The sequence below is a fragment of the Dasypus novemcinctus genome, chromosome 25 (genome assembly GCF_030445035.2).
Source record: "Dasypus novemcinctus isolate mDasNov1 chromosome 25, mDasNov1.1.hap2, whole genome shotgun sequence".
In the NCBI taxonomy this organism is placed as follows: Eukaryota; Metazoa; Chordata; class Mammalia; order Cingulata; family Dasypodidae; genus Dasypus; species Dasypus novemcinctus.
Genome location: NC_080697.1, coordinates 35278866 through 35300876, shown reverse-complemented (window position 1 = coordinate 35300876; position 22011 = coordinate 35278866). Strand labels below are relative to the sequence as shown.

At 38.9% G+C, this 22011-nt stretch overlaps 2 protein-coding genes and 1 non-coding gene across 40 annotated transcripts in view; all 3 read right to left on the bottom strand.

Annotated features, from left to right (window-relative positions):
* Nucleotides 1-1681, bottom strand: part of KIDINS220 (kinase D interacting substrate 220) — a 122975-nt gene extending 121294 nt beyond the window's left edge. For 9 of the 37 annotated variants that reach the window (XM_071211944.1, XM_071211943.1, XM_058287897.2 and 6 more), the window contains exon 1: nt 563-782. The gene's annotated coding sequence lies outside the window, so the exon portion shown is untranslated. Of the gene's footprint in view, nt 1-562; nt 1019-1099 lie in introns of those variants that run through there. The other 28 variants (XM_071211945.1, XM_071211946.1, XM_058287902.1 and 25 more) reach the window with 9 other exon arrangements.
* Nucleotides 1682-4184: 2503 nt separating this feature from the next.
* Nucleotides 4185-4347, bottom strand: LOC111763855 (U1 spliceosomal RNA). The gene has a single exon (XR_002796604.1). It is a non-coding gene; the product is annotated as a U1 spliceosomal RNA (small nuclear RNA).
* An 11413-nt stretch (nt 4348-15760) lies between these two features.
* The window catches only part of MBOAT2 (membrane bound glycerophospholipid O-acyltransferase 2), a 230032-nt gene continuing 223781 nt past the window's right edge, over nt 15761-22011 (bottom strand). For both annotated transcript variants that reach the window (XM_071211942.1, XM_058287896.2), the window contains exon 13: nt 15761-21889. In XM_071211942.1, coding sequence (XP_071068043.1) covers nt 21661-21889 — 229 coding nt within the window. In that variant the 3' untranslated portion in view covers nt 15761-21660. The remainder of the gene's footprint in view (nt 21890-22011) is intronic.

The following is a 22011-nucleotide window of genomic DNA, read 5'->3' as shown; positions in this document are numbered from 1 at the left end:
CTATATGTCAAAACAACCTGGAAGGGGGAAATTAAAAAACAAAATCCAACACTGCTGGTTGACGAAGAAATTGTTTCCCTATCAATAAATCCTATTTCCGATTTAAAAGAGAGTGGTAATCAGGGGTTGACAGAGATTCTGCCAAGCATTGAAAAGCCTACCACAGGACAATAGAGTAATGGAGCCCAAGATCAGAGCAAACGGAGAAAACAATGCCGCCCCTCCCCTAGAAGGCCAGGAACACAAACCTAAAACGCCGGCCCCGGAGGACCAGCTAAGGGGATTCTCGAGGTGGCTGGTGGGTCTGCCAGCGGCTGCTTAGCAAAAGGAAAAAAGAGCGACTAGTTTCACCAATATCCCCCCACACCTCTTAGGGAACCTCACTTGAACCCCGGGAAAAGGGGTCCCCTGAGAAACCGAGGCCCGAAGACCTACCTTGGCTCCCCGCCCGCTGCTGTTTCCCTGCCAGGCTCTGGGGACAACGCCGACCCGCAGGGACCGCGGGTCCCCAGGTTCTCTCCCCGACCCCTCCCCAACAGCCCCGCCCGTCGCCTCCTGTCACCTGGCCCAACGCCTCCCTTCGGCCTCCACAATGACCGGCTCCAAACCTCGTCCGAGGGCCACGGCCTCTGGCACGGGGCGCAAAGAACCCTCTTGGCCGCAGGTGCTGTCAGAGACCGGGAAAGGGAGAAACCAACGCCCTCGACACGCCGCTGCCGCCGTGCCCGGCGGCCATTTTCCTGCGTCTCCGCGAACTGACAGGTCACGTGGTTGGGCGTCGCAGGGCGGGGCCTCGCGGGGGCGGCCCCAGGTCGCGGAGGGGGGCTGGGCGCGGCAGGGTCGGCGGCGGGCAGGGCGGGCGGCGAGGGGAGCGGGGAGAGGAGCGTGCACGCGCCCCGCGCCCGTCCACGGCCCCCTCGGGATTTCCTCAGAGAAACAAACCCGGGGATGCGGCGAGTGAAGGCCGCTGGGATCCCTCCCCCCGGAAGCGCGAGCTTCCAGCCGGCTCTGACTTTCTGTCGGATTTACCCCCAGGTCGTCTCACTCCCTCTGCGTCTGCAGCCCCTGGCATCCTGGCTTCCTCCTTGTCTCGACTTACCAGTTGCCAAGTGCGATGCACCGTTTTCCATCGAGATCCTTCTCGGGTTTCTGTGACTCGGTGACGCTCCTGGGTTGTTGTTTTTTTCCTATTTCTCTGGCTGCTCCTTCCACGTCCCGTAAATTTGTTGACATTTCCCGAATTGTGTCCTAAGCTGAACTCATTACCCTATCTAATATCATCCTGAGCCTGTTGTGCTACAGAGCACAGCACACCCGTTCACCCATGGCAGAAATTTGGAAGTCATTCTAAACACCTTTCCCTCCTTTCTCGCCCCCTCCCTCCAATCTAATCTGCCCATCACCTGACTGTAGCCACTTTCATCAGCACATTCTATTTAAAGGCTTCAGAAGCTCCCAAACAGGAATATTCCAATGGCACCCGCCACTCTCCACTAATCTTTCCTCCACAAGATTGCTAGATTCCGTCACTTCTTTGATTACACTCTTCAGGAGCCCTCTATTTCTACAGAATAAATTCCCAAAGCCATATTTAACAGGCAAAGCTCTTCCTGAGTTGACCCCACCAGACCTCTTGCTACAGCTGTCTACTGTCCTCCCACTCCCACTCCACCCCCACTCCAGGCTGGCAAGTATTTACAGTTCCTGGAACACTTGACCATGCTCCTTCTCATCACCACTCTTTCCCAAAGTGTTGTTCCCTCACACAGACATTCTGCCCTGCCCCTTATCCAGCTAATTCCAACTGACAAACGTTGCTTTCCTTTTAAGTACAGCTTAAGGGTCCCCCCCCAACACACACACTTTGTGAAGCTTCCTTGATAACCTCAGGCAGTTAGTCATTCCATACTTTGTGATTACCTTCTTCATTCCACTGATGCCTAGTACTAGTAGGTTCTCAGAAAATGTGTTAATCAAATCATATTGGAACTCTTTGTCTTGTCCCCACTCGTAAGGTTCACTCCATCATTATATCCTACCAGTTCCCCAACCCCTTCACCCTATTTAGAACAGTGTCTGGCCATTCATGAAGAAATCACACCATTTACATCATTATACATACTTTTGGGGTTATGGTCGCATTGTGTCATGAGTGTCACACCAACTTCTTTTTATATTTTTTAAAGATTTATTTTTCTCTCTTCTTCTCCCCCTCCCCCCAGTTGTCTGCTCTCTGTGTCCATTCGCTGTGTGTTCTTCTGTGACTGCTTCTATCCTTACCAGCACCACCGGGAATCTGTCTTTCTTCTTGTTGCGTCATCTTGTCATATCAGCTCTCCATGTGCGCAGCACCATTCTTGGGCAGTCTGCACTTTCTTTCATGCTGGGCGGCTCTCCTTACGGGGCGCACTTCTTGCGCGTGGGGCTCCCCTACGTGGGGGACACCCCTGCGTGGCACGGCACTCCTTGCACACGTCAGTGCTGTGCACGGGCCAGCTCCACACGTCAAGGAGGCCGGGGGTTTGAACCATGGACCTCCCATGTGGTAGGCAGACGCCCTATCCATTGGGCCATGTCCACTTCCCCACACCAACTTCTGATGAAGTCACACTCCTCGTTGCCTTTTTTCAATTAGTGGCCACATCGGTTGGTTCCCAACCTTGACTGCACCTCAGAATTATCTGTGGACCCTTTTTTTAAAAAAATATCAAGACTTAAGACTCATTGGGGTTAAGCCTTAGGAATGTGGCTTTTTCAGTAACTCCCCCAGGAGCAGATGTGGCTAAAGCAGTTGAGTTCCCACCCGTCTCCCACATAGGAGATCCCAAGTTCAGTTCCCAGTGCCTCCTGAAGAAAACAAAAATCAACCCACAAACAGACAATGAGCAAAACCAATGAGCAAACAGAAGAGGGAGCCATGGGGGTGGGGAATAGCTCCCCACCCAGTTAATTCTAATGACACACTATTCTCAGATTTGGGTTTGGGTCCCAAGGTGTCCAAATCAGTGATTTCAAATATGTCCCTTTTTAAAGTTAAAAAATAAAAAATAAAAAATTGAGGCCCATGTAGGATAGTAGGTGTCCTTTAGTAACCACTGATTGTGAAAGCAATATAAGGAAATGGGAATTTATGGTTTCATAGGCTCTGTAGCCCCAGTATGAGAACTTGTACTCTAAATATAATGAACTATCTGGATAGTCATGAGACATCTGACAGTTTTTCTTGGTGGTCTTGTGGACAAAAGAGAAAATGTGTAAGGTCTCACTAAATAAAGTATGTTGGTTAGTGAAATGATAATTTGTAGACAATGGGATTCTTGAAAAAGCTTCTGGTGCTTCCCTCTATAGAGCCCCAAGGTGAGAAAGGTTGCCCATAACGGTAATCCTCACCCTCTCACCTTCCCAACCCACCTTAGCTCCCCAATCCCCCATCCTTTCTACCCCTTTAATTTCTGTAACTCCAGCAGCCTCACTCAAGCTCCAAAACAAGCTCAGGCTTTAGGCAAGAACAGGAAGCAGAGGGCCAAGCTCATGAGGCTGATGCATATTGAGTAACAACAAGCCAGCACAATCCAAAACTTCTCTTCAAGGAACTTGGAATGCAACAGTAAGCCCAGGAGGTCCCAAGGACTGCTGAACTACATTGTGGGGTTCTCAGTGAAGAGCCATGTAAATCCCCATCCCAGAAGTAGGACAGTCAATTACAGACACCAGTAAGACAACTGCCGACTCCCCGCCACCTCCACCTCGGCCCCCACCAATCAAATGAGAATCCCTTAAGATTTCAGTGTGCAAATTTTTTCCCAGGAATATTTTAAAAAGCAGTTCTGATAGCCTGGAGAAAAGTGACTTGAAATAGGCTTTATTTTAGCCCACGTATTTTAATGCAGGATGGAGTGGGTGGGTTGGCAGACACCAAAGATGACAGAGGAAAAGAAGAGAAGCACTGAAGCAAAAAATAGGTTTACCAGTTAGGTTCTCCGCCACCCCCACCTCCTGCCCATTGCAGGCCTGAACTGGGAAGGGAAGAAACTTTAAGACCAGAGTTTTGATTATTAAACCAGACCAGACATTTAATTACTGAAATGGGAAGTTTTAATGACTAGTTCACATTTCATGATCTAAGATTGAACAGAAAAAATATGCAAATGTTGAGACCTACTCAAAAAGAATTTTTTTTTCAATAAGGGAAAACAAAAACGCAGTCCCCCACTGCCACAAGTTATGCAGTCAAGTTTCCCACATTTTGGGAAATCATAGGAGTCAGCACACCCAGAATACAATGGATGAGCCTCACCCTGGGAAAACCACCTTCGTGATCAAGGAATCCCCCTGCCTGGTAAGTATATCTTAGTCAAGATATTATCCAAGAAGGAGAGGATGTAGCTCAAATGGTTGAGTGCCTGATTCTCATGCCAGGTTCAATCCCCTGTACCTCGTGAAAACAAAACAAACAAATGAAAAAAAAACAACTCTCATTGGGGCGTGGATATAGCTCAGTGGTTGAGCATCTGCTTCCCATGTGCAAGGTCCTGGGTTCAATCCCTGGTACTGCCTTAATTAAAAAAATGTTATCCAAGGGTAGAAAGCAAGAAACAAACATAGAGCCCTTGTGGGAGCAGTCAAGAGGAAAAAAACAAGTATTTTTTATAGTCCTGCATAATGGTTACATTTGATAAACTATATCTGTCTATTCTGATATTTCCTAACCCATGTTAAATGATGTTTATTCCTTTCATACTTATGGACTAATGATATAACTATTGCAAACTATAACTAAAATAGTTTCTCCTCAGTTTTGTTTTGCTCTCTCCATTTTTACTAGTCTTTTTATGGTTTTTATAGTCATCTAAATCTTTCTGGCAAAAGCATAGTAAGAATGTCTTTCTTCATCTTCAGCAGAATCACTCAAATCACTTTATGAGTCTGGCTTCCATACTTGTTGTGTGGTTTTACGTAGAGAAAAAATATGAGTTATCTTTCCATTCCTCAACACTCTCCCCATCAAAACTGTAATTTTAATCACTCTTTCATCTTTTTCAACAATACAGCGTATCACTTCTCTTGCTATCTGCAAGTTTCTCCCTGACCCACTTAATCAGAATCTTCCTTCTACATCAAAAGAACATCCACTCTGGGCATGGCACCAGAAAGAAAGGGATTAAACAGGAGGATAGACTGAGCATTCAGCCAGAATGAAGAAGGGCAAATATAAAACCTCATGTTCAAGTGTAGAGAAAGACAGAAAGACAGAGATAGAGAAGGAAAGAGACACACACAGAGAGACATGGTTGGAGTAACAGAGTTATAACTGAGCTAATATCAGTTCCTAAGAAGAAGACCTAGGGCTTTATTGATTCCAAGCTCAACATAAATCAAACAAGGCTATGGGCAGGACAGCACATTTCATGTTGCCAACTCAATGCCTTGCCAAAGCTGGTTAAAACTCTAAAGACTTCTTCATCAAATACTTACTCACTGACAGAGATTAAAGATCCAGAGTCCCTTACCTTGAAAGTAGAGTCTAATTAGGGAGATAAGTGGTAGACTAACTTATTAACAATACAAGATAACATAGGCTAAGAACAAGTAAATGGTAGCTCAGAAGATTAAGTGGTCTCTGGGGATTGGTGGGAGTTGAGCAATATCCTTGAAGAAAAGAGGGTGGTGAGGTAGGGTCAGGGCGATGGTATAAACCAAGAGGTGGGAATTTGCTATGCATGGTTTAAAAACTCTATACAATATTGACAACCAACCCCACCAGTTTAGAGTTTTACATTAAAAGAATTTTTTTTGGACAAAGGTAAATTAGCAGGATGTTCAGTTTCTTATTCCCCTTCTCAGGAGCTCAACCCATTCCCAGTGCTTTGGTCTCTTGCCCAAGTTAAGTTGGCACCTTGAGTCTCTATTAGTCTCCAAAGCTAAAGTTCACTCACAAGTGCAGATCCCATCAAAGGGAATAAGAGCTGGAATAGAAAATTATAGTTCATGTTGCATTAGGACCACTGGTTGACTTTTTACCCTTTATTGTATTTGACTGTGGGCTTAATGTTTAGTTTTCTTGTGCCATAAACAGCATGTGGTTCGAGTCTGCTAATTAGAATATGCTTGTTTTTTAAAAAGATTTATTTATTTCCTCTTTCCTCCTCTTCCCCCTCCCTCCCACCTCATTGTCTGCTCTCATTTCCATACACGGTATATTCTTCTGTGTCTGCTTGTATTCTCATTAGGCAGCTCTGGGAACTGATCCTGGGACTTTCCAGAACGGGAGAAAGGTGATCATTCTCTTGCACCTCCTCAGCTCCGTTCTGCTACATCTTCTTATTGTCTCTCCTCTGTCTCTTGTGTCATCCTGCTGCGCCAGCTCTCCCTGTCGGCTGGCACTTCCACGTGGGGCAGCATTCCTGCACAAGGTGGCACTCCCATATGGGCCAGCACTCTGCGTGGGCCAGCTCGCCACATGGGCCAGCTTGCCTTCACCAGGAGGCCCTGGGCATCAAACCCTGAGCCTCCTATATGGTAGACAGGAGCCCAACTTCTTGAGCCACATCTGTTCCCTAGAATATGTTTTAAAATCTTACCTGTTCTCTATCTTCATCATAATATTTAGTGCCATTTTATCATATCTTATATGACCAAGGAATTTTTGCTTCCTAAAGATACATTAAGATTTTAGGTTAGCACATCATTAAACTTAGCATTAGATTCAACTCTTACTATTTACGATTGTCCTTTACCTCTAATTTTTCCCAGTATCTTTCTCTAATACCAACATTTATCCTAAAGATAGCAGCTTTTCCATTGGTTTCTTATGAAATATCAAATCTTTTCCTCTTTTTTTGCAAATGGCCTACAATGTGATTCTGTATTAAACACAATTGGAATTCAACTTCATTTATTTATATCTTTAGGTGTCCTTAAGTCAGTACACTATATTACTATAGTTTTGTAGCTAGTCTTAATATTTTCCTGGAATAAGTTCTCCAAGATTGTCTAGACTAGTCTTGGCCCTCTGAATTTCCACTATTTATCCTTTTTGGAGTTCACAGTACTTGATGCCTTCCATCACTAATGCAACATTCTCTGACCCCTTTTGGGCCTCTAATTACTCATACGCTAGCCCTTCTAACTATATATCCTATGTCTTTACTCTTTTCTCTGTATTTTCCACACCTTTTCCCTCTCCATGCTTTAAACTGGATATTTTGATATATCCTTTGAAATGAATAAATTAATTCCATTCGAGAGAAACTTCTTAAAGATATGATCTGGTTCTTCCTTACAGGATTGGCTAGAGCTTCCAGCCGACAGAAGCATTTTGCTTAAGCAAAGTTCTAGAGAAGGAGTGTGTGTGAGGTATAGTCAAAGAATGGCTAGTACAGTTGCGTAACTGGAGTGTATATGCATGTAATATAAGAGAGACCTACTAGGAGACTGATTAAAGAAAATGATGGGAAAACTGTAGCATATCTATTTAGTGATATTCCAAGAGTATCAAGAGAGGCTATTTATTATGGCATCAGCTTTTATTCACTTATTCATTCATTCATTTTACTCATCCATATTAATGAACCCCTGTTATGTGCTGGGAACCTCTTGAAAAAGTAAATGGGTCACTGTAAAACTCATTACTTCAACAAGTATTTATTGAAGGCTTACTATGTACTTGACTCTCTTCTAGGCAGTGGAGATATATCAGGGAAGATAAAGTCCCTTTCATCTCTCCTGGTATAGCTTATATTCTAATGAGGGGGAGACAAACAGTAAACCGGCCTTTAAATATATAGTCCATGAGGTGGTAGTAAGAGCTAGGGAGTACAGGAGCAAAGGCCTGGAGGAGGTGAGAGAAGAAGCCACACAAGGTTTGGAGAAGTGTGGTTCCAAGATAGAACAGTAAGTACAAAGTCCTATTGTTCAAAGAACAGTGTGGAGGCCAGGGTAGCTGGAACAGCATTGAGCAAGGGCAGGAAAAGTAGATGAGGTCAGTGGGGGTCGGATCAGATAGGGACTTTTTTCAAGAAGGTTATGGGATTGAACCAGGACCTTGTACAGGGGAAGCAGGTGCTCAGCCATTTGAGCTACATCGGCTCCTCTGGATAGGGACTTTTAGGCCACAGTCAGATACTAAATTTTACTGTAGTTAAAAGGGGAAGCCATTGAAGGGTTTTAATAGAAAAGAGGCATGAGATGACCTAAGTCTTAGAATAATCATTCTGCCTACTGTATGGAAAATACTTCTGGAGGTAATAAGGGTGAAAGCAGGAAAACAATCATGGAGGCTTTTGTAGCAATACAAGTAAAAGGTAATGATGGATTGGACCATGGTAATAGCCATGGAGATGGAGGAAATAATCAGATTCTGGATGTATTTGGAAGTAGATGTCCTGTGATGCCCAGCACTAGAGGTACGTGGAAAATGGAAGATAAACAATGTTTGAACAGAAGGAGCCAGAAATTGGTACGTGAAAATCTTTCAATAATTATACATGCAAAAATTCTAAGAGGAAGATATGGTTTTTATCTACACCTGGTCAAAAAGAATGTTCTCTCCCTTCAAAAATATATTCAAAATGTATCTCAAGTGGTTGAGCACCTGCTTCCCATGTACAAGGTCCCGGGTTCGATCCCTGGTACCTCCTAAAAACAAAAAACCAAAATATTGTGACATTTTTTACAGGAACTGGCTCACACAACTGTGAAGATGGGCAAGTCCAAATTCTATAGGGCAGGCTGCAAGTTGTGAACTCTGATGAAGGTTCCAATGAGTTCCCCAGGAAAAGCTGCCTGGCCAAAATAGAGATGGAAATTCTTCTTTCTGACTCCTGAAATGATCACTTCTCCCTCTAAAGCCTTCAGCTGATTAGAGAGACTTCTCTCATTGCTGAAGACAATCTCCATTGTTGATTATAGATGTCATCAGCTATAGATGCAGTCAACTGACTAATGAACTAAATCCACGAAACAATCTCACAATAACCATCAAGCTGATGCCTGTTTGACCAAACAACTGGACACCCTAACCTATTCAAGTTGACACATGAACTGTACACCACAATTTATTATTTGTGACAAATGTACCATACTAATTTAAGATGTTAACAATAAGGGAAACTGGGTATGGGGTATGTGGAAACTCTCTGTATTATCGTCACAATTTTCTGTAAATCTAAAAAACATATCTATAACTTTATATCTATGTCTACATTCAATGATTATGTACATGCAGTTACAAATGCACCTGTTTTTTTTTGATAGGTCACACTAAATAGAATTCATCAGAATCCCTGAGCCAAAACCTATAGCAGTACTTCAGTGAGTACAGCTCTATGTAAAGCCATGGATTTTATCCATCCCAATAATTAGCAGTAAAAACCAAATTTCAATCAAGCATGCTAGTGGAAAGTATGACTTATATATCATTTTAATAGAAATTATAACAAAACCATTGTCATTTGAGAGACAAAGACTAAGCAGCCAAAAAATAAATAAATGAAAGAGAAACAGTATATCAGATAGTTACTTAATAATATGTAATTAATAAATGCAGTATATTCTTTTCTGGATTTCATGATGTTTATAGTATTAGTTAACTTTTAAAAATTCATAGTATGTTGATTTTTTTATTCTATTTTAAATAAACATTCACTTTCTTATGTAATAATATCTTATTTTTATTCAAAATTAAATCAGTTGTAAGTACCACAATACCTGGATCCATTCCTGCAAATAGCTGATTCACAAGTACCAGGCAAGGGGAGGGAAGGACAAATTTATGGGTACAGATACCTGCCGTGTGGAAGATGTGTGGTGGTGGGAACATCTGGCAGTTCTCTTCTGATTGCTTTTATCTACTCAGTGAAATAGGAAAAATTCCTCAGCTGAGGAGTGTGGAGGATATGCTGAGAAGGGAGAATGGAGTGGAGAGACATGCAGTAGAATTGCATTTCCAGGCAGTAGTAAGAGCCATGACTTTAAGATGAGACCAGTCAGCGTGACTCTGTTGTTCTCCAGCACGTATGCTTTGTCCAGATGCAGATGCAGGGTAGAAGGCAAGGTGGATTTAAGAAGAGTTTATTTAGGCTTTGCCAGGTGAATCTGACGAAGGGAGATAGGAAAAAGGAGTTGAGGGTATACACAATGGAATGACTAAAATTACAGACCACAGCATGGTAAAGAGTTAAATAAGGGCAGGAGCCAAGGTCATTGGCGTTGATGAAAGAGTTGATGAAGTCAGTACACCAGAGAGTGAGCTAGAAGGTCAGGAGGAGACTGAGAGTGGAATGCTTGAAACTGGGACTACCGGTAAGAACAAGATCTAACACGTCTACTGGTAGCTTATGTGGAATTGGAGGACAGCAGGTCACGCTGCTGAGAGGACAGAGTGTGGGAAGGTTCTTCTATAAACATATTGAAATCATCAAGAATTATCTACTGTAGAGTTACCATGGTAATCAGTTTCTAGTATTTTCTAGTGGTGAGTGACCCAGGAAATCTGTAGATGTAACAAGGAGGGGCAGAGGATGAGCTTCCAAACTATGGTATTTTAGGAAGTAGGGGCAATTGTCTGTAGGTGACAATGATGAGGATGGAGGGTACCTTCCTCACCTCCAGGCCCACTGAGAAGAGACAGTAAGAGAGAAAAGTTACCACTGAAGACAACTGCAAGAGATAGATATATTATGTCCTCAGGAGAGACCCAGGGTTTTGTTAAGAGTAAAAAGATGAGGGGAAGAGTATGTGGAAGTAGGGGTTTTTACTAGCGAGGTACTATGAGTTCTGGAAACAAGTGGTAGGGTTTCGGTAGTTGGGAGGTGGGGGTGGTGGAAGATGGACTATACTGAGCTGCATGGAGCTAGCAAGGTTCCAGTTTGAATATTGACGAAAACAGAAAAGATTTGGTGGCTATAAATATAACGAATGCTATGATTCTGTATGTAAAAAGAAACTTCCATGCAATCTCTGTGGCAGCATTAATTTTGGATAATTTAGCCATTTACACAGGAAGTCTCACCAAAAAGCACCACCATCATATACTAAAAATACCTATGCACATTGTGGTTTATGGGTCCACATCCCTAATGGAATAAAATGTCAGGAGCATATGATTATTGTTATTTAATTTCTTATTCCTTCATTATGAGTCAGTTTCTCCCTCAGGCTGATTCAGAAAGTCAGATGATAATCATCCTGGCTCTTTCCTTACAATGGATGCATCTTGAATTATTCCACTGTCTACCTTTCTGTTATTCTTGATAAAAGTTGCTAGGAGTTTTAATTAATTTTATCTGTTTTTGGCCCTACTTTCCTCCTAAAAGAAAGTTACTTTCAGGAAAATACAGTATATTAGTAGAAAAGAACATGTGGTTTACCCTTTTACTGTTTCAAAGTCCATACCTGTAATGCAACAACTTATTTTCTCTGTATGGGTTGGAATGAGGTTCAGTGAACAAGTCATTTACTTAATTTGCCTAGTAACTACATTCATAATTTCCGTCTCTTTTTCTTCTTGCCGTTGTTCCTTTAAGTAAATGTATTAGGAGAAATAGGTAAAGAGAGATACAAAATATGTTGTTAAAAATGCAGTTTACAAAATTAGTTTTGAAGATACTTCTCTATCAATTTTAAAAATTCTAGAAAGAAATGCATCAAAATATTAACATTGATTACCAGTGATAAGGTGATGGGTGATTTTTTATTTCCCAGAATGCATTTTACTACCTATATCATACCTCATATAAAGAGACCACCAGTTAGTATGTCTGTGGAGCAACCAATCAAATAGTTCCCAATCTGAGATTTTGAGTAGAAGTATTTTATCTGATCTACAGAACACCTTCAGTTTTCATGAGGCTTTTTTTTTTGTGCCATACTACAGATTTTCTAAAGTTCATCTAATTCTATAAAATTTTGTTGCTTTATGTGAATATATATCTGTAATCTCAAGAACTACAGGTTATTTCAGTTTAGAAAAGATTGAACAATGATCAATTTTCTAAATGATTCTGTTTCTATGCAATGCTAAAAGGTATGTGTTTCAGCAGTACCGTGCCTTATCCATGGCCTCCATGACCTAACCATGTTGGCACAGTTCAGCTTTCTACCATGAAATGTGGAGACTTTGGGAGTTATAACCCTGTATCAATCACCATCAGTGGCCAGTAATAAAGGGCCCTTGAGAATGGAATTCTCATACCAAAATGAATCAGTTAGTCTGAAGTAAATATCAGATAACTCATGAAATCATATATGGTTCTTACATTCATTCCTTTTGCCCTTCTTTAGTTGTGATATATTTTTCAACTTTCAAAAAATATATATTAACAATTCAACACAATATGATGCGTGTCAGATATATAAGAATAATCAGTAGAAAACCTAAATGTCACTGCAAGGTTCAGGAAAAGCTACCTAGAGAAAAGTATCTTAGTTTTGTATGCCTAGCATTCAACGTAGTGCTTGGCACATAGTACAAGCTCAATGAGCATTTCCTGAAGTAACAAGGGAGGTGTATTCTGATGATGAAGCAGGAATTGGCTAGGCAGGAGGGATGGGGGAGGGCATGGTATAGAGGGGAAATCTAGACAACAAGAGTAGCAGATGCAAAAGCTAGGTGGCAAGAGTGAGACAGATCTGAGGAAGTATAAATATTCACTGTGGCTGGAGCATAAGGGTGAGTGTGTGTGTGTACTGGGGGGAAGGTAAAGTGAGAGAGAAGAGTGATGAGAGACAGATGTTAAAGCATCGTTTATTCCATACTGAAGAGTTTGGATTTAATTGTAAAGGTGTTGGGAAATAATTTCAGTTTTGAAGCTGGAGAATGGAAATCAGATTTGTGAATTAAAAGATGACTCTAGGCTGCATTTAGAGAGATTGGATGGCCGTATGACTGGAGGAATGGAAGACCAGTTATAATACAGGTGAGAAATTCAGAGGCAGGGGCAGGAGGTGAAGAGTCAAAAGATATTTAGGAGATATAATGCACAGGGGTTGATGACATATAGTCAGTGGCTGGAGAGGACGTTAGGGATAATGCACAGTTTCTGATATGGATGTTTTGGTAAATTTGTAATATTCAATGGGGTAGGGAAAGAGGAATCACAAGTTTGGGGATGATGGAACAAGATGATAAATTTAGTTTTCAGTGTGTTGAGGTGCATGTGAGATTTTAGCAGGGAGTTGGTTATATACTGGTTACATATGAGAGAGGAAGGAAGGGAAAAAGGGAAGAAGAGAAGGGGAGGGAGGGAAAGGGAAGGAGGGGATGAAAAAAGGGAGCGTGAGGGAGAGATCTGTACTAGAGGTAACATCAGCACAGGAGATAATAGGAGTAAATAAGTGTGTGAACTGGGAATAGGAAGGAGTTCCAGGAAACTTAGAGTGATTAGACAGAGGTAGGAGGAAGAGAGAGAGAGAACTGTATGAGAAGCCAAGAAAAGAATCATCAACATTGTCAAATGCTATGGTGATCAAGTATTATAAAGACTGAACACTAACCATCCTATTTAGCAACAAAGGGGCAAAAAGCAAATTCAGTAGACTGATGGGGACAAGTAAGGAAAGTAAAAGTATTGATTGTGCACTACTCTTTACTCTTTTAGGAAACCTTGTTATGAAGGCTGAGGGCTAGAGAGTGGGTTTGCATTACTTTTTTTTTTTATGGGAGAGCCTTAAGCCAAATTCTAAGGCAATGTGAATATAATATTCTTCTTGAGGTTAATGACTCATGTATTGAGAAAGTATGGAACAACAAGGAGGAATTGAACCTTCTGAGCGAACTGGTAGGTTTCCTCCGTCAGCTGGAGGGGTTTTTCGCTCTCATGGGCCCCTCAAGTCTCCAGGGGTTGGTCAGCCAAGTTCAGATCACCTAGTGGCCAAATGGCCTGCTTTCCTTCTAAGGCCACTCTCATCTTCACCCTACAAAATGGGATGACAACTGGTGAATGGCATCCCTCCACTGGGGCACAGTGCAGCCAGGTCCGCCCTGGATCAGCACCTAAGCACCCACTGTCTGTCTGCTGGTGGGGAGTCCCAGCCTGCACCAAAGAACACCACTGGTATTGCCGGGAAGATGTGACAAAAAAGATTCAAGCACAAAACACAGCATTTTTAAAAAAGAAAGGATACACAGTAACAGAAAAGTCAAGAGAAATGCATTATTTTAATGACTTAAAAATCTAAGCTGACACCTGGCTCCAACAACAGGCAGACTAAGCTAGCACACCCATCCTGCTACAAAACACCTAGAAAACCTATGAAACACAATATTGTATTTAAAAATTTAAAATCAAATAGCAAAGGTCACAAGACAGATAATCACATGAAAAGCACATCAAGAGGTTCATACTGACTTAGTTTTTAGTGGGAAAGGCTGGAGTAGATATGTTAGCCTTATGTGGAGTTTTTTAATGATGAAAAATTTGAACCTAATGTGGCAAAACATTAACATCTGTTCACTCGGAGTGGTGGGCATATGAGCATCTATGTTCTATACTGAACTATGTTTGAAGTATTTCAATCCTTTTAAAAACTGGCTAAACTCAATTTCCCCCGTTTTTCCTTTTTCTAACTGGAGGTAAGATTATTCATAAAAGTTATTGCTAAAGCACATATATTGTTGGCACATAAAAGATCTAAACTTGCCTAACTCCTGTTTTTATTCTATTCATGTATAAAATTTTAAGTCTTAGCATACCCTTGTCTTTCTTGCTCTAATTAACTGCCCTCGCACTTCCTTTTCAGTCTAGTAAAACTTCGTCTTGATTCAAAGTGCCAAATCCTCTGTGAGTTCTTCTTGACTTCACCACTTCTCCTTATCCCAAAGGCATTGTGGGCAAGCTTCTTATGAAGAACATATCACATGATATGGTAATTATGTGTATTAGCTCCTTGAAGGCGAGGGCAGAGATTTATTCTTTTTTAACCAGCACCTGGGTAGGAACTCTTTAATGATGTGGAATGAAAGAAAAACATACGAAAAATTACAATGTTCATCTATGTAAATTAGGAAGCTTGTTATTGTCTGGCCATTCAGGGCCTTCATTGCTGCAAAGCAAATTGAAGCACCTTAGTTGACATGCTTGTCATGATAAAACACAGGTAAGGGTTGTGTTAGCAGGCAGTTCTGGACCTTGAATTTGTACTGAACTTGATCATGGCCCAGTTTCTAGCACAGTGCTCAGTCTCAAAATGGAGTAGCATAAATTTGATGTGATACTCTAAGGTCTTCAAGAAATAGAGCACTAAGAGAGGACTTAATTGTATATAACCTAGCATCTTTGTACAACAGTGTTAAGAATATATAATGTATTTCCCCCAATTGTTCACAATCAAGTCTAGAAGAGCCTATGAATATACTCCAAATTCTCCAAAAATCTGTAATCATGATACAAAAATACGTTGGGAGTACAAGTGCCCTGCTCTCAAAAGCAAATACCAGATGAAGATAGTGAGAACTGTGAAAAAGCCAACTGTATGACTTGAGAAGGCAACTTGAGGAAAGCCAGCATCTTCTTCATGTTTTAACACCGTTTCAGGAGAGAATCCAAGATACTATTTACTAATGTAAGGTTGTTTCAATTATCTTCCAAAGTGTTTACAATAAAACCATTTTAAGCAGTAAAAGATTAAATGACGCCTTAGTATACGATCACTATATTAAAGAATCATTCAATAAAAAGGAACATTGGGTCTCGTGATAAGCCCAAGCAAGGTGGTTCTATGAATAGAATTAAATGCCTCTGAAATTAGGAACACACACAAGTACTTTTAAACTACAGTTTAATCAGTTTAAAGACACACAAGTTAGGAAAAAAAAACATGTACATGTAAGTTAAAAACACCTTTAAAACCTAATTAAGCCACCAGTGCAGCTCTGAAGACAGAGACTAGAAATGAGTGATTATTAAAATATCACATCACAGTGTAACTGACACAGTGGTATTTTTAATATCATACAAGAACTTATGATTTGTTGAAAAATAACAATTCTTTAAAAAAATATTTTGGAATAATAAAAACAAAAAGCACAGAACACCACATTAATCTCAAACAGGGAAGGCAAATGTAAATACTGTAAATACTGGCTGCTGGAATGGAGTCTCTCCTCATGTTTGGGTAACTACATGTATGATAACTCCTAGGCAGAGATAAAGATTAAACTTTTAAAGGTAGGCAGGAATGAAATCACACATTTTCACTCCGTATAGGGAAGGATTTACCTTGTTTTACCTGAATTATTTTTGCTTTCATTCCTATTGCTGTATATTGTGCCCGTTCTAGTTTGGAGGAATAGCCACATATAAATGATTGAAAATGGAGAAGACTGGTTTGGAACACTTTGATGTTGAATGTTTCATTTCTTTTTCCTTATAATAAAAAATCAAAAGGAAATGTACTTCACTGACAAATCAGTGTATATGAACCAAAAACAATTAAAATTAGGAAAGAGGCATTTTTAGAACTCTGTTTGCCAAACCTTCTACATTACATTTGTCCTTTCATAGGAAAGGATAGAAAAGAATATTAAATCAGTTTCTCAAGGAGGTTAACCCAAAATAGAGACTGGGCAGGAAACAGTCATTTAAGACTCCAATAAAAGCAGCCAATCACTTTTTCCATTTCAAGCATTTCATTAAGAAATTGGTAAGTCATTTACTTATGTTGCTCTGTAACTTTTGGTTTTTCATTATATTTCCATTTCTTTTTATAGTAGCAAAATTTGATAAAACATGACTGGAGAGATGGCTATGCATCACTGAGTAAGCTTTAGACAGTGGTTTTGCATGGATGTTTATACTATTATTTATAGAACATATAGTCTTGGGGTTTTTCTTTTGCTTTATAAAAACTGTACTAAAAGAAGACCATTATAATCCATTTTTAAAGGCAAGACAAATTAGTTGGCATAAAAATGTGTCTTTAGGCTATGTTTCAGAAAGTCTTCCCAATCAATGACCTATATATAGAACTTGCCAGTCCTTTTTGTGGGTTTGCATAATGTTAAAAACCTATTAAAATTATTTTAAAACATATAAAACACTATTAAGCAGCCCACCAATTAAAATGTAATTGGCTGCATCCTCTGTACAACAAGAGCCTCAAAAAAGCAGCTTGATCATTGATTATAAGAGCATTCCTACAAAATACCAACATGGAAAATTTCACGTTAAATTTTCTTCTGTAATGAGAGTAACTATAAATAGGATTTTACTACATGGTGTTGCAGAAAACACTGCAGATATTCTTTATATTCTTATCTTCCAAACTCAAATTTCAGGGTGGAATTTCTTTTTTTAAACATAAATCTTTTCCTTCAGCATTATACACATTGATACAAACCTATTTTCCAAGATATGTAGAAAGCAGAAATTTCAGCATCATAAGAGTATAAACGATCAGCCAGTCATTAAATGTACACTGGGTGAAATGTTACAGTTTTATAAGGTACTTGAGGGCAGTTAAGATTACATCTCACAGTGTTCTTTAGAATTCTGCACCTTTGTTAAATTTGTTATGTATTAAATTTCAGCCAGGATGGACTACTAATGGCTGACTATCACCTCTCAAAGTATTGATTTATATCGAAAACTGGAGAAATCCTTAGCTGACACAGCAAAAAGAGGAGCTATTCTGAAACAACTGTCTTTTCTTTCACTTATAACTAGAACTCTTAAAACCAATTAGCTTATAATTACAAGCACCTGAAGAAGGAAACAAAGGCGAACGTATAGATGTTTAGATTTGTTCATGAATATACAAATCAAATATTTACAAGATCTGAATTTTAAATAGGAAAGACTTTTTGTCTTAAAGTGCAATCTACTCTTCAAAAACAAGTAAAAATTTTTAAATTACTTTAAAGGCCAAATTTTTAAAGTAATTGTTTTCTGTAGTTTAAAATAAGGTATAACTAAATTAAATATACTTTGTCTTTGAATGAAATAATTTTTGACAGGCTATTTAGTGGTAAATCTTGTCCAATAAAGTCAGTAATTTGTATAACACATTTAATAGCATGTACCTTTTCAAATTTTAAATGGCATAAACAGAAGCCAAAAAAGCAGAGAAAGCAAAAGGAAAATAGGTTTCCTTCACCAGAGACCATTTCATGATAAGCGATTCAGATTAAGGACTATATTCAGTAGAAATGGTATGCTGCAACAACAACCTTGTGATTTAATGGATTGTAAGGCTCTCCTCTGTCGCCATGACAACTGTTTTTGAAAAGTCCTGGCTCTGAGCTCAAGTAATAGAAGGAAATAACCATGACAATTGTTTTGATTCTGAAACAGCCAGTGTCTAGGAATCTTACAGAACTTACAGATTGTTTCCATTCATGATACTCAAACACAATTGGTCATAAACTTGTAGAAGTAACCCTTTCAGCTGACAGTTAAGGAACTTTAGATCTAGAGGATAAGTGACTAGTCCAAGTCAAATGGCTCAATAATGACAGATCAGAATGATAATCCAGGTGTCCTCCCTGGTCAATTAGTGCTTAGATGTGAGTTACCCTCTCTCTTTAGAAACAATCTTTTTACTGCAAATATTTCTCAAAACTGTAATCTGTGGAAATCCCATATGTGAGTGTCACACATGGTGGCAGAATCAATAAAAATGTTTTGTCCCAAAAGTATGGTAGTGGTATTTAAGTGGTAGCTGGCCTTTTTTGAAGCCAAGTAAACCTTCTCTATTATGGTAGAAATTTTAGAAGCTGAATAAATTTCCTCAGTTACCTTGAGTTCCAATAAAAGTGCTTATTTTAAAACTGAGAATAAGCTACTTGTAAAATGACAAGTAGTGTTGTATCAGTTGCGATATAACTGACAGCTGAGATATATCAAATTAAAATAACTATTATTGTTTTAAGAAAATGAAATTGAGGGAAGAATAATTTTGTTCCTTTTTCCCTGAGTAATATGTAATTAACCAAAAGAATAAATATGATGCAGATTGAGCATCTCTGGTTTCATGACATCTGAACAGTGGAAAAATAATATAAATATGCACTGAATCCTATTCTATGAATTTTTGAAAAAAAGCAAGCACATATTACAATGAATGAATCCCTTGGCAATAGAGATATACCTGTTTAAAATTCTTCTACTATAAGTAGAAGCTACAAGTTAATCCTTACAACACACCAAGTAAATATATATTCATTTAACAGAGCACAAAAAATTTCTTCTTAAGGAGAAAAATCAAGTTGAGAATTAGAATGACTTCTTTATTTTTTCTTCTAGATTGTATACTGTGATCATAAGGTCTCCAAAATTAGAGGAAAGCTATTCATAAACCATTTCACAATAATAACTAGTTGATTAAGGGGGATGAAAATCAGCTGGATGAGATATGTAATGTTTTATCTTCAATGTAATTAGTAAATTTATCAAACATATTGCTTACTGGGATGGTAGTTGTAGCATTATATAATGACAAGAAATAGGTAATAGCAATTTAGTTTTAAAGCTGAGAAATAAAATATATTGATGAAATAGAAATAAATGGTTATTTATAAATATCTAGACAGTTTGAACAAGTAAAGCAAAAGCTTCAACTAAATTTTCTTGTTTCCACTTACGACATGCCTCAGCCTGTGCCTTAAAAACCAAATCTGTTTACTTTCTCTTAATAGTGATCAGAATCTCTGCAGCATTCATTAAACTGAGGAGAAGTGGGGGTGATGGTGGAAGGGAGTGGGGGGGCAGTTCTTTCCATTACTATTCTTTCCTATGCTTTCATATTACAAAGCTAAACTTAATTTCATTGCATGGGGAAATAGAGACAATTTATTTAGTTATGTATCCTTTCCTGGGAGATAAGAAGACAGAGCTAACCTCATCGAATGGAAAAATTTTACTTTTAGAAAAACAAAACACTTCATATAAGCAATGACAGGGATATTTCTAAAGTTCTAAAAACATAAATCGACATTTTTACTGATAAAGACCTCAGAAATTCCAAGTACATTTGTTGCTTTACCTTTCTTAAGTAAAATACCACATAATTTAAGCCTGATTTTTGTTTTGTCCTTAACTTCATTTGAAAATTTATTAATGACAAAAATCCAAAATAAAAACAACATAGATAGAAACTTTGCCTTTCATTAAGAAAATTAAGGAGAAAGAAAATAAACTCCACAAAAGATTGGTCATATAAACGTGAATTTAGAAGGTCCTGCCTACCCTTTTCTCATGCCTGATTTCCAGCTTATGGCTGAGGCCATGCTGCCAGCTCTACAGCCAGGCATCAAATCCTACTCTTCTATTTTCAGCTACTACAGCCATCACAATAATCTGTGGGATCAACTGACACCCGTTACCAACTCAAAGCAAGATTAATTATGGCAAAAATGGCCCATAAGATAAAAGTACATTTTTCTACTCAGAGAACTAAAACTCATTTTAACAAGAGTTAACAGCAACATTTTAATGGGAGAGGTTAATAGTTGGAAAACTAATTTATATTCATCTCTAAAAATGTGGTTCTGAGCCCATAACCTTAATTTTTCACTTCCTTAAAACTTTACCAAATATGAATTATACAATCAAGGATAAGAAGGTGATTAGCCAGACAGTAACTTTATCCAGTGACTTCTCCATCAAAAACTTTAAGCAATCTAGCGCTATTATTTTCATAATCTTTATATTCTACATATTTTATGCTTGATACATTTCATTTAAAAGTTCAAAGTATTAAAAAGTTATTAAACTTTTAAGTCTTACATAATCACAAGGAACTCAGATAAATAAGGGTAAGAAGCACTTCTGCTGAGCACCGAGTACTGGCACTGTCTTTTTCTGTGCCGATCACAGCTGCCCACTCGCTCCCAGCTCCACAGTTCTTAGTGCCGTCTTCGTTTATTTCTTTCCTCCTGCTTTCTTCATCATCTTCCTTCATGCTCTCTCTTTTTTTTAAGAAAATAAGCTTATTATATCACATTACCAACCTTTAATCTTGTTTAAGAAATTCCTCTTTGAAGGGTTCTCTGACTGACACAAGGTAATTAAATCTCCATCAAAATAAATTACCTATAATTTGGCATCTGTTAATGTTTGCAGTTTCACTACCTACTGCAGTCATCTGAGATACTTTAAGAAAACCCTTCAAATACTGAGCTGTTTATTGCATTTTTAAAGTATCCACAGTTTTAAAAGTTCTGTTTTAAATTTCTCCAAAATTCCTTTATGGAATACAACATCAAATATTTGAAGTATGTGTTCTCGCATTGTTACACATGAAAATACCATTTAGGAACAATATTTTAGGAAATTGGGGTTTAAGGCAAGACATTCATTTGGAAAAGTGAATTTCTCTCAATCATCCAGATTAACAATTATTTTTCCACCTCTTCAGTGCCTTGGGGTACGCAACCTACATTCAGCAACAGGGCACAAATATGTCCCTATGGACATATGCTGAGGTCCTGAGTGCCCATTAAAATAATGGAAATATTTTTATATAAGGCGTGGCCCACAGGGACATGGTATGGGAGGGGTTATTTTCACTCCATTTCCAATCTGGTATACAGGAAATTCCCTAAATATAACAGTCCAATTTCCCCCCACCTAATCTCTTTTAAACAAACATAAACCCCTTGAAAAGGTGCAAAGACTGGTTTCTGTTAACATCCTAAAAATAGCCATCAAAGCACTGTCCCCATCATTGCTTTAGTGATGAATGTCTAGAGGTTATTTCTTGATTCTGATTACAAACATTGTTTGTTGTGGAAAAACTATTCTGTCCCAAAGAATTTTCTTTTTCATCGAACTTTGTGGATCGTGTGAGCTGAACCTTTTCATGTGTTGTATTCTTTCCTCTTTCAGTTTTTTTCACCGGGAACAATAATAACACTAAGATACCAGCAATGTGAAGGCAGTAATACCAGGAACTACAAAAAAGAAAAAGAGTTTATTTTATTAAATTGTGATAACTGAGATCTTTAATAACTGCAAACATCAAAATTTCACATGGCCCCCTTCGGATGTACTTATTTAAGACATTATTCTTTTC